This window comes from Pogoniulus pusillus, chromosome 35, assembly GCF_015220805.1.
Source record: "Pogoniulus pusillus isolate bPogPus1 chromosome 35, bPogPus1.pri, whole genome shotgun sequence".
In the NCBI taxonomy this organism is placed as follows: Eukaryota; Metazoa; Chordata; class Aves; order Piciformes; family Lybiidae; genus Pogoniulus; species Pogoniulus pusillus.
In genome coordinates, this window is record NC_087298.1 from 3,841,493 (window position 1) to 3,854,236 (window position 12,744).

General features: G+C 48.0%; 1 protein-coding gene across 5 annotated transcripts in view; it reads right to left on the bottom strand.

Moving 5' to 3' along the window:
• TNC (tenascin C) overlaps window positions 1-12,744 on the bottom strand; it is an 89,844-nt gene that overhangs the window by 48,290 nt on the left and 28,810 nt on the right. For all 5 annotated transcript variants that reach the window (XM_064170842.1, XM_064170839.1, XM_064170840.1 and 2 more), the window contains exons 2-8: window positions 11,756-12,348; window positions 8,556-9,869; window positions 5,746-6,009; window positions 4,415-4,530; window positions 4,020-4,176; window positions 3,185-3,454; window positions 795-980 (exon numbers count right to left, since the gene is read on the bottom strand). In XM_064170842.1, the coding sequence (XP_064026912.1) occupies window positions 795-980; window positions 3,185-3,454; window positions 4,020-4,176; window positions 4,415-4,530; window positions 5,746-6,009; window positions 8,556-9,869; window positions 11,756-12,218 (2,770 nt within the window). In that variant the 5' untranslated portion in view covers window positions 12,219-12,348. The remainder of the gene's footprint in view (window positions 1-794; window positions 981-3,184; window positions 3,455-4,019; window positions 4,177-4,414; window positions 4,531-5,745; window positions 6,010-8,555; window positions 9,870-11,755; window positions 12,349-12,744) is intronic.

The window sequence follows — 12,744 nt, forward strand, 5'->3', positions numbered from 1 at the left end:
AAAATCACCCAGACTAGACTCAGCCACTGGGGATTGTATGAATGAAGCTGTATTTACAGCTTAGCACAATATATGAGCAGGTATTTACAGTATAGACAGAAATATTTGCATCAGGTCATAGAATCAAACAGGTTGGAAGAGACCTCCAAGATCATCCAGTCCAACCTATCACCCTGCCTTATCCAATCAACCAGACCATGTCACTAAGTGCCTCATCCAGTCTTTTCTTGAAGACCCCCAGGGACGGTGCCTCCACCACCTCCCTGGGCAGCCCATTCCAATGGGAAATCACTCTCTCTGTGAAGAACTTCTTCCTAATATCCAGCCTATACCTACCCTGGCACAACTTGAGACTGTGTCCCCTTGTTCTATTGCTGGTTACCTGGGAGAAGAGGCCACCCCCCACCTGGCTACAATGCCCTTTCAGGTCAAGTTAACAAGTAACACAGCAGCCCTCCCAGAAACCAGAGTCCCCAGGAGGGGCTCCCAACCACCCTTCCACCTTCTCCCACCCCTCTACCTTACACCAGACTTTGCCTTATGCTCAAGGTAGTTTGGAGGGTTGGCCAGGGGTGTTAGGAAGCAGATGGAATAGTCACACAGATGGCAGGTTAGGTTAGAGAGAGAGAAGTTCAGCCCAAGGCCCAGAGAGACACTCTCTTATCTCTGTTTGTGTTCTTGTTCTTACACATCTCAGCAAGCCTATGAGTGAAGTAGACACCACCAGCCTATAATCTAATTCCTCTCACCAAAATATCCCAGCTAGGCTCAAACTAACACGATCATTCCCTTACCTGTGAGCGTAGCTCTGGTTGTTGCTTGGCTGCCCTTTGGCACTGTGATCTCAGCATGGTCTCCACCAGAGATGGGAGCAAACTTAATGCGGTAGTTATCGATATTGGCGTGGCTGTTCTTCCACTCCAGAGTGATGCTATTGTCTGTCTGTGACACCCGCCTCAGGTTTCTTGGAGCATCCAAATCTGTAATCAAGCAGCCAATAAAACAGTCAATGGATCAATCACAGAGTACAGGGGTAGAAAGAATTCCCTGGTCCTGCTGGTCATGAATCATAGAATCAACCAGGTTGGAAGAGAGCTCCAAGATCACCCAGTCCAACCTAGCACCCAGCCCTAGCCAGTCAACCAGACCATGGCACCAAGTGCCTCATCCAGGCTTTTCTTAAACACCTCCAGGGATGGTGCCTCCACCACCTCCCTGGGCAGCCCATTCCAATGCAAATCACTCTCTCTGTGAAGAACTTCCTCCTAACATCCAGCCTATACTTTCCCCAGCACAACTTGAGGCTGTGTCCCCTTCTTCTGTTGCTGCTTGCCTGGGAGAAGAGGCCACCCCCCCCACCTGGCTACAGTATCCCTTCAGGTAATTGTAGACAGCAATGAGGTCACTCCTGAGCCTCCTCTTCTCCAGGCTGCACACCCCCAGCTCCCTCAGCCTCTCCTCATAGGATTTGTGTTCCAGGCCTTTCACCAGCTTCGTTGCCCTTCGTTGGTCCTATTGGCCTTCTCGGCCACCTGGGCACAACAGGAAACATTCTCTTATCAAAGCAAGCTCTTACAGCAGTGTGTTTTAGGAGATGGAATGATCCATAAAACTGAAGTTTCCCCTCACACCATTCCACAGTTTCTAACTGCAGTGAGCAGCTTTCTTTTAGTGTGAAGCAGAGTTCACCAGCTTTGGGGGGGAAACATCAGTGGAAGAACATAAATGTTAATCTCCTGGGATAAAACCAGCAACTTCAATTTCACTAATTAGTTTTATTACACAATAGGCAAGTAGAAAAAGATACTTGGATGAAAGTATTTTTCCTTTGGAAATAGCTCAGCTTTCAGAAGGCAAAAGGCCATTAAGAAAAAAAAAACCCAAAAAAGACATTGATCTCTCTAGAATTCAGGTGCAGTAAATGTTCATGGCTGAAAAGAATTCAAAGTCTCAAGACAGAAGGTGAATATTATGCAGAAATTCAATGGGCTCTGACTTTTCACATCTACAGTAAACTCAAACCCTGCTCTGAATGAACAACAACATTTTAGGATGAAGAGGGAGGTAATTCTCTATGTTCCATTTGCTCAGCTCCCTTAATGCCTCAAACCTCGATGACATGCTAAAAGATTCACACTTTCATAAAGCATTCTTGGGATCGCTAAAGAGCAAAATGAGTTTATAAAAGCATGGCAGAAAACATCTGCAGAACTGAAGAAGGAAGAAAAGCAGCTCTCTGCTAATGTGTTACGCCTCTGGACAGGCAGAAATAAGGTCTTAGGTGGAATTAAGCCTTCACAGAATTTATGTGGAGCAAGGAGAATATTGTGAGAAAAATCCTGGATACCAAGGGCAGTCAGGACTACCACAACCACCGAGGCTGTGCTCTTGGTAGATCAACTTTTTGGCCACAAGTACCATTCCTACCGGAAACCTTCATGATTAGAGGATGATCAGAGTAATCAGTGTTAAATGGCACCATCACCATTAAGGAGCTCACCTGGAATTGAAGATCCCTGAACATTAAGAGCTCCTTGTAGAGAAGGAAGCCAAATTCAGAGGGGGAATGTTTTTATCTTTCCCTTGAATGAAAATCATAGAATCACAGAATGGTTTAGGTTGGAAGGGACTTCAATGATCATCCAGTTCCAACCCCCTGCCATAGGCAGGGACACCTCCCACCAGAACAGGTTGCTCAAGGCCTCATCCAACCTGGCCTTGAACACTTCCAGGGAGGGAGCAGCCACAACCTCCATGGGCAACCTGTGCCAGTGTCTCACCACCCTCACTGGAAAGAAGCCTTTCCTAATATCCAGTTTGAATCTCCCCTCTGCCAGTTTAAACCCATTACCCTCACCCTGTCATTACAAAATGTCTCACTGGTAGCAAAAACGATATAAAAAACTTTCTCAACTATTTTTAAAGCATTACATGGAAATGAATAAGCCACAGAGTGGCTCCACCTGGCATTTAGATACTTGGGGGGAGGGTCTAAATATTTTGTTGAGCCAGGAATATAAAGCACAGCAAAACATTCTCCACTTCCATTTACCTTTGTAATTGCTCTGATCCTTAGCTGTGGCAGTAACTATCAACTTGAGCAACATGACACCAATGGCAAAGGAGAACTGATGGTGCTTGTTTCACCCTCCCAGAAGCTTGGATCGGTAGCCAAGCACCTTACCTGTGATAAAGACTTCCTTCATGGGGTCGCTTTCCATGTCCCCTCGCCGAGAGATGAGTGTCACTTCATACTCTGTGTGTGGCCTCAGGTTTCCAATAGAATATTGGTTTTCATCCTCGGAGAGGTCAACAGTTGTCCTGTCCCCTGGAATGTCTTTGGGGCCATAAGTGAGCTCTATGACTTCAATGTTAGCCAAGGGTTTGGACCACGTGATAAGAGCTGTGGTGTCTGTGACATCTTTTGCCTCGATCTGGCTAGGGGCATCAAGTTCTGTTAGCAAGACAGAAAAAGATGGATTTTAAGGAAACCTTGCCAGAAAAGTCAAACCCACTTTTGTGCTTTTAATTGCCACTTCTGTGCAAAATTAAGATGAGTGGCTTCTACCAACCGAAGTTTACTTCATTCACTTTCTTCCTTTACTTTCCACAAGCGCAGGGAAAGTGCAGCTGAAGTCAATTCCTCAGAAGGAAATTAATCAGAATTCTACTACAGCTGAAACTGCCAAAGGAAAAGCAGCAACACTGAGAGGAAAACCTCTGCACAACAGAAACTTCACACAAATATCACCATGTTGGAAGAAGTTTTAGCTCCTGTCAGTGTATATTTTTGCTACCTTCTAGCTAAACAGAGAATTCCTTTCCATTTCAAAGAGGTAATCTCAAAGGAATTAATTTATCCTCATATATTCTTCATCAGCAGCTTCATTACTTCCTTTCCTGCCACTGTCAATTCACAGTACAGAGCTTGGCTTTCCCATTGTTTGGTAATTCTCTGTGCAACACCAAAACCCAGACATGTCCTTGGTGGCATTACATCAAAAAGAGGTTGTGCTTACTTGTGGTTATCACTTTGGATAGTCCTGGTCCTCTGGTATTGTTTTTCACTATATGAAGAGACACGTTATATTGCTGCCCCGGTGCCAACCCTGGCTGCATGTAAGATGTCTCTGGCCTTTTCAAGCTGCTGGTTATATCTCCATTGTCATCTGTTTTCTGTAACACATGGAACAGTCAATGTACAAACATAAAAATTCCAGGCTCTTTCATCCATCCCCAGAGTTGTTCAAGGCCAGGTTGGATGAGACCTTAAGCAACTTGATCTAGTGGAAGGTGTCCCTGCCCATGGCAGGAGGTTGGAACTGGATGATCTTAAGGTCTCTTCCAACCCAAACTGTTCTATGAATCTATGACTCTCTCTGTGGCTTCTACAGAAGAATCACTGCTGCCTTACCATGTTACGGAAGACCAGCTCCCAGCCATCAAAAGAAAAGTTGAGAGGATCCCACTCCACCTGGACAGAGGTTTCTCTAACAGATTTGAATTTCAGACCTTCTGGAGCAGGCAGATCTGTAATTGAAAAGAAAAGGATATCATCATTGAGCAACAAGTTCCTATAAACAATGCACGAGTGACACATCATTCCACCACCATAAATATCTGCAGCTTAGGCATCTGCTTCTGAGATGTATTAATCCTCTTCACAGACAGTTACTCTGTCTTTGTAGAGACACTGCTGTGACCTGTGTTAGAGGCTACCTTAGAGTGAAATGAATTTTGCCCTAGAAGTCTCTTTTTTTTCCCCTCTTAAAAGAAGCCTAATGTGGACTTTCAAAGTTAGGTGAGATGAATCCTGCCCCAAGTCTCTTTGACAGATGTCAAAGAGCATCTTTAGAGGCTGAGATGTTTTGCTGTGGCAGTGGTGTGCACAAGGCAAAGAGGAAGTTGAACAACAGATGAACAAATGTGAAGAGAAAGAGTAAGTAGTGGTAAAGCACACAGAGGATGCAGAGCAAATATAACCTCCACTGTAGCCAGAAGAGTTTGAGCCCAAACAATTTCCTATTGCTCTTTTATATGCTGTTACAGTGCCACATTTTTCAGGAAGGTACATTTTTAAAGTGTACCTTATTGTGAAAATACACCTTATTAGCTTTAACATGTACTTTACTGTGAAGAAGCCAAGGGTCTTCATCTACAACGAACTACAATATTTTTTGGGAGGAGCAGCAGAGAGCAGAAGAGCTCTGAATTGCACTTTTAATACAGTCACAAACAAACAGAAAATGACAGTGCAGAAGCTTGTCTTTGTCCAGAACAGAAGAATTGAAAGTAAAAAATGAAGAAAAAAAAGAAATAATCTCCACTTAAAAAAAAATAAGTAAAAGGAGAAAGAGGGAAAGAAGGAAATGGAAAGAGGGAAAGGAAAAGAGAAAGAAAGAGAAAGGGAAAGGGAAAGAGGGAAAGAGGGAAAGAGGGAAAGGGGGAAAGAGAAAGGGAAAAAGAAAAAAAAGATAACAAGAAAAAAGGAAAAAGAAAAAAGAGGGATGTATTTCTTCATTGAAAGGGTTCTCCAACATTGAATGGCCTGCCCAGGACAGTGGTGGAGTCACCATCCCTGGAGGTGTTTAAGCAGCCTGTGGACCTGGTACTTAGGGACATGGTTTAATGTTGATTCTACAGTGCTGGGCCAAAGATTGGACTAGAAGATCTTAAAGATCTCTTCCAACCAAATATATTCTGTGAAACAGGCAAAAGCATGAACACAGGGAATGTTACACTCACATGTTGCTACCCTGGCACTGACTGGAATACTCTTCTTGTTTTTAAGGATCGCAAAGACACGGATAAAGTATTCCACACCCGGCTCCAGCTCATGAATAGTGGCAGCTGTCTGGTTTCCTGGCACGGTGAACTGCATATCTAAGCCACCACTGCTGGTAGGGACATAGGTGATGAGGTATTCGTTGACAAGGTTCTCATGCTTCCATTCCAGATTTACAGTTTTATCTGTCACATTGGTCACAGTCAGCTCAGTTGGAGGAGACACTGGGAAGGGGAAAAAGCAAAGCAAAGTTAGGAGAAGTTTTCAAGGCTCAGAAAATAATGACTTACCCAGTTTCACATTTTCCCAGGAGCAGTTTCTAAGCATCATCTAACAGACAGCGGATGGGGAAGGCATATCACACAAATCAGCTGCTTGAAGAAAGAAATTTCAGCTGATGAAGACTACAGACACTTCCAAAAGTCACAGGCCAACTGCTACTCTCACAACTTCCACACAACCTATACCTGACTTTGTTCCAGCTCCTCCTCTCATGGCTCCCACTGCTACAGCTGGGTCTTTAGGGATTCAGATGTTTAATTCAGCTGCCAGCAATACATGGTTTTATAGCTGGAAGCCCTGGGGCTTGCACAGCGTTTCCAGAGTAAAATAAAACATGATGACTTTGGTAAATACTTCCAATGGACTGCTCCACATTTGCACATGCAAGAGCACAAAATACGCCTTAGGAGTCTTCCAGAAGGAAGAGGTGAAAAACAGGAAGTTCTTTTCAAGGGTATTCATTGTCTTTTATAATGCTCCCAACCCTGGAGTACTCTTTGATTGTTCTACAAAGATCTTAGCTTTAAAATCTGGCCCCTGGGATCTACAAAAGAAAACTCCCTCATTTATAGCGTAATGCCTGTCATTATCTAGCTGCCAACACTTTCTACCAACTTCCATACTCACTGGTACTGGGAAACCAAGCATAGAATCATAGAATCATAGAATCAACGAGGTTGGAAGAGACCTCCAAGATCATCCAGTCCAACCTATCCCCCAGCCCTAGCCAGTCAACCAGACCCTGGCACTAAGTGCCTCATCCAGGCTTTGCTTGAACACCTCCAGGGACGGTGCCTCCACCACATCCCTGGACAGCCCATTCCAATGGGAAATCACTCTCTCTGTGAAGAACTTCCTCCTAACATGGGGCATGGGGCTTTGTAGTTAACTTTCCATGAACTCTGAACTTCCATCAGACCAAACACACCCATATATATACACACTTTTATACATGGGTGTGTATATATGCATATATATATAAATCAACTTTTAGTTAGAAAAACCTATTTGGCCACTTGAGAGACAGCCAAGGCCACCACAATAAACCTGAAAGCTTGCACTGCAGTATTTTCTACATCTGGCAATTCCATCAATGGTTGTTTCATACAGATCACCACTCAGATGGGACAACATTCTTCTCTGTGTGTGCCTTGCTGCCACTACACTCTCCACCTCCATTAGGCCTCCAGCTTAGAGATCTGAGAGATCTGATCAGTCTCTTCTCTCTACTAGGATGAGATTAAATGGCCTCAAGTGGCACCAGAGGAGGTTTATTTTGGATATTATAAGAAACTTCTTCACTGAAAGGGTTCTCAAACACTGGAAGAGGCTCCCCAGAGAGGTGGTCAAATCCCCATCCCTGGAGGTGCTGAAAAGAGGCAGAGGTGGGGTGCTGAGGGCCATGGTTTAGCCCCAGACTTAATGGTTGGACTCAATGATCTTGAAGGTCTTTTCCAACCAAAACAATTCTATGCTTCTGCGATCTACCTTCAAAGCAAAGTCCTTGGGGTCTGGCAGTGTACACTGTCAGTTTAGTGTGCTTCTTTTTTGGCTCCTACACTAGTAGTTTTGTAAGCAACTCCCTTCCTTACCCATCCAGCAGAAGACAGGGACCCAGAACTCAGCTGTAAGAGCTGACTGACAACCAGGCTCTTTATTCATTGCCATTCATAACTTACATTACATCATGCCTGCAAAGCCTTGTTCTTTAATCCATATTCTTTTGACTAATCCTGCTGAATACCTACTAGGAGGACTCTGGAGATATCTCCCTCTTCTTCATATCTAGGACAGTTTCTTTCAGATGTCTTTTTTGGTTTTTTTCAGTATCAAGAGGTACTATGAGAAAGTGAAAGGTCACTGTGACTAATCCCAGCCAGTGCTAGCTGCAAGTGAAGTCACATTGGGGTCGGAGCAAACTCAAAGTAAACAAATGGGTTGCATCACTATCACCAGCCTGCTGGCTTGCTGGACTACCAAAACAAGAACAAGAGGACACAGCCTCAGGCTGTGCCAGGGGAGATTTAGGCTGGAGGTCAGGAGAAAGTTCTTCCCTGAGAGAGTCATTGGACACTGGAATGGGCTGCCCGGGGAGGTGGTGGAGTCGCCGTCCCTGGAGCTGTTCAAGGCAGGACTGGACGTGGCACTTGGTGCCATGGTCTGGCCTTGGGCTCTGTGCTAAAGGGTTGGACTTGATGATCTGTGAGGCCTCTTCCAACCTTGGTGATACTGGGATACTGTGATACTGTGATACTGTGATACTGTGAAAATCACCAGCAACCATTACATAATACAGGCCTGAAATTAAGAGAGCCCAAGGGCTTGCTACTGGTGATTTTCCTTCTGCAGCTGAGCTGGTTTGACTATGGTAAAGCAGAGAGGCAACAAGGCCCAGCTACATGGAAAAGTTTCACAGAGGCTCTGAGGCTGCTGGGTGGACACAGAGGATTACCCAGGGCAGCGATTCAGAAGGGGCATCACAACCTACCATCAGAGCAGTCATCCCCCATGTAGCCATCCTCACAGACGCACCGCCCGTCGATGCAGCGGCCTGCGTTGTTGCAGTCATTGCGGCAGGACCGATCCCGGCAGTCCTCCCCCGTGAAGCCCTCGTGGCACACGCAGCGCCCATCGATGCAGCGCCCGCGCTGGTGGCAGTCGTTGGGGCAGGACAGCTCCCCGCAGTCCTCCCCTGTGAAGCCATTGTCACACTGGCAGCGTCCCTCCACACAGCGCCCACGGTTGTGGCAGTCTTCAGGGCACCGCAGTTCTCCACAGTCCTCCCCTGTGTACCCCTCATCACACACACACTGCCCATTGACGCAGAGCCCATGGTTATTGCAGTCGTTGGGGCACCGCAGCTCGCCGCACTCCTCCCCTGTGTACCCCTCGTGGCACACGCACTGCCCACTGACGCAGTGCCCGCGGTTGCTGCAGTCGTTGGGGCACCGCAGCTCGCCACAGTCCTCCCCGATGAATCCCTCATGGCACACACACTGCCCGTTGAGGCAGCGCCCGCGGTTGTGACAGTCGTTGGGGCACCGCAGCTCCCCGCAGTCCTCACCCAGGTACCCCTCGTGGCAGACGCAGCGCCCGCCCACGCAGCGCCCACGGTTGTGACAGTCATTGGGGCACCTCCTCTCGCTGCAGTCGTCGCCCACGAAGCCCTCATAGCAGATGCAGAGCCCGTTCTCGCAGCGCCCGTTGCCGTTGCAGTTGTTGGGACAGGTCAGCTCCCCACAGTCCTCCCCGGTGAAGCCCTCCTCGCAGAAGCAGGTGCCGTTGACGCAGCGCCCGCGGTCGAAGCAGTCGTTGGGGCAGATGAGCTCACCGCAGTCCTCGCCGGTGTAGCCCTCGTCGCAGAGGCACTCGCTGTCCACGCAGCGCCCGCGGTTGTGGCAGTTGTTGGGGCAGAGAGGCTCGCTGCAGTCCTCGCCGGTGAAGCCCTCGTGGCACAGGCACCGTCCGTTGACGCAGCGCCCGTGCACGCTGCAGCCCTGGGAGCAGAGCTCTTGGCCGCAGTCTGTGCCCGTGTAGCCCTCGAAGCAGACGCACACCCCCTCCACACACTTGCCTTGGTCGTTGCAGTCGGACGGGCAGGTGGCCTGGCCGCAGTCCTCGCCGGTGAAGCCGTCGTGGCAGACACACTTACCCTGGACGCAGAGGCCGCGGTTGAAGCAGTTGCGGGGACAGTCTGGCTCAGAGCAGTTGGGGCCCTTCCAGCCAGGCTCGCAGATGCAGCCGCAGATCTCAATGCTGTAGTTGCCGTGTCCATTGCAGTAGGGTGTTGTGTCCAGGCGACCTGTGCCAACGAGCCACAAACCCCATTAATCCCCTTGGCTCTGCCACACTTTAAGCCAGTGTTGCACTAAAAAGGATCTACTGGAGAGCTACAAGGATGACTGGGGGCCTTGGACATCTCTCCTGTGAAGAAAGACTGAGAGGCCTGGGGCTGTCTTACTCTTGAGAAGGGACTTATTAATCTCTATAAATATCTGAGGGGTGGGTGCCAGGCTTTTCTCAGTGGTGCCCAGTGGTAGGACAAGGAACAATGGGTACAAACTGCAGTACAGGCAGTTCCACCTCGACATAAGGAGAAACTTCTTTACTGCGAGTGTGACAGAGCCCTGGAGCAGGCTGCCCCTCTTGTAGAGTCTCCTTCTCGGGAGACTTTCAAAAGCAGCCTGGATGTGTTTCTGTGTGACCTGCCCTGGGTGAGCCTGTGTGCTAGTTTGAGCCTAGCTAGAATGTTTTGTTGAGAAGAAGTAGATTACAGGCTGTGAAAAGGAAACAGTGGTGATGTCTACTTCACTCGTAGGCTTGCTGAGATGTATAAGAACAAGAACACAAATATAGATAAGGGAGTCACTGTCTAGGTTTTGTGAGCTGCACTTCTCTCTCTCTAACCTAACCTGCCGTCTGTGTGACTAATCCACCTGCTTCCTAACCCCCCTGGCCGACCCTCCAAACTTCCCTTGAATATAAGGCAAGATCTGGGGTACAGGAGAGGGGTGGGAGGAAAGGTGGAAGGGTGGTTGTGAGCCCCTCTTGGGGACTCAGGTTTCTGGGAGGTCTGTTGTGTTTCTGTATCACCTTTTAACTTGCACATTTCTGTATATAGCTGTTTATACTGTAAATATTTGCTTGTATCTTGTGCTAAGCTGCAAAGGTAAAGCTTCATTCAATTTCCAGAGCTGCTGAGTCTAGTCTAGGTGATTTTCCAAAGTGTGGGGGGCAGGGAACACCCAAACCATCACACTCTGCTTTGGCAGGGGGGTTGGACTCAATGATCTCCAGAGGTCCCTTCCAACCCCTACCATTCTGTGATTCCCAAGCTCCCCACAGGACAACATTTCCAGAATCACCAAGACGAGATTGTCTTCTCCTTCCTCCAGTGAGATTAAGTAAACCAGGAATGCCTTAATTCACACTAACACCAGAGAAGAGTCCCTGCCAACTGCTCGGTCAATAAGCATGCTGGATTCCTCTGTCCTCCAAATGCCTCTTCTACCGACAGAGCAACTTTCCTGACTGCTTCATTAGGGCATCCACCACGAAGCATTATTCACCAGTTCTCTCCAGAACACAAAAAGCCAGGAGCATGCTGTAACATCTGCTGTGCCACCAGAGCCACAGATCAGTGCTGGGCAGACCTGCACTTTCGCTCTTCTGTGATCAATACCTCACCTCAGTTTAGCGAACAGCCAGGGGGATGCTTTTTATCTCCCTTCTCTTACTATTTGTACTTGTCTATTGCCTTATGTCCTGCTGTATTTTTATTGGTCTCTATTAAAGAAAACTTGGAAAGCAAAGCAGTTACTTTGGCAGCTTGCTCAAAGGGACAAAATGTGGAGCCAAGAGGTTGGACAGTGTGAGCTTTAATCTTAACTCCAGCACAGATTGTCACCATGCCCAAGTGCCATACATGCTCAATGCCACAGCTACAAAGCTTCTCAGGCAGACTTCTGACCCATGGATTCATAAAACCTCAAACCTGTGAATGAATGTTCCTTGCAAGCTGGCCAAGTGCAGTCCCAGCTTTGATTATGGCTCAAATTTAACAAGTTGACTTTTGCTGGTTCTTGAAGCAGGTTTGGGTATCTCTTCTAAACAAGGAGTATCTATTCTAAACAAGGTCTGCAGCCAGCATAAGGATTTCCCCAAGAGCAGCTCCCCAGTCTGCCTTACCTTCCACTGCCTGGGAATTAGGACAGCATCCAGCCCCGCTGGCACACTGCTCCCGTAGGGAGGATACCAGCCCCTCCAGTTCCTCCAGTCTGCTCAGCAGATCCTTAATGTCTGGGGCAGCTGCACAGCCACAGGCTCGTCGAGGGATGTTAATGCGGTGCGTGAAGACGATCTGGTTGCCCTCATTCACTGTGTGCTCCTCGTAATTCTTGACAGGCTCAATTTCTGCCTTCAGGTCTGCATCACCGCTCGCCGTGTCCAGGTCCACAGAGCAAAGGGAGCCAACAGGCAACTTAATGTTGTAGACATGGTTAAAAACCACAGGCTGACTGTCCTCTGGCAGGGTGACATTTAGCCCAGCCTCCCGCTTCTGCCGGATAATTCGCTGGATGAGTCCCCCGCTGACGTGCTGCTGCAGCAAAGCTAAGATTGCACAGGCCAAAACCTGGGTGGGGAGGCCCATGGTGGAGTTCAGTTCCTTTTCAAAGCTGTTGGAGTCTTAGATATATTTGGCCTTTGTAGTCTGGAGCAGAAATTGGAGAGCCAGCTCAAATCAAGTTGAATATCTCTCTCTTTGCTGGCACACTTATTGCCTAGAAGAAGAAGGAGCAGCGTAAAGGATGAACCAAAGCTACACCACACAACAGAAGGTCTGTCACACTGGAGCCATGCTGGCACCCCTAGAGAAGGTGGCTGAGGTGCTGTTCAGCCTAGGATCTCACTTCACCCAGCCTGCTGAGCTTCCTCATATATAATCACAGAACTCAGGGGCTGGAAGGGACCTCAAAAGCTCATCCAGTCCACCCCTATCCACACCCCCCCCCACCGGCTGCAGAGCAGGATCACCTATACCAGATCACATAGGAACACACCCAGGTGGGTTTTGAATATCTCCAGAGAGGGAGACTCCACAACCCCCCTGGGCAGCCTGTTCCAGGGTTCTGTCACCCTCACAGGGAAAAAAATCCTCCTCTTGTTTCCATGGAACT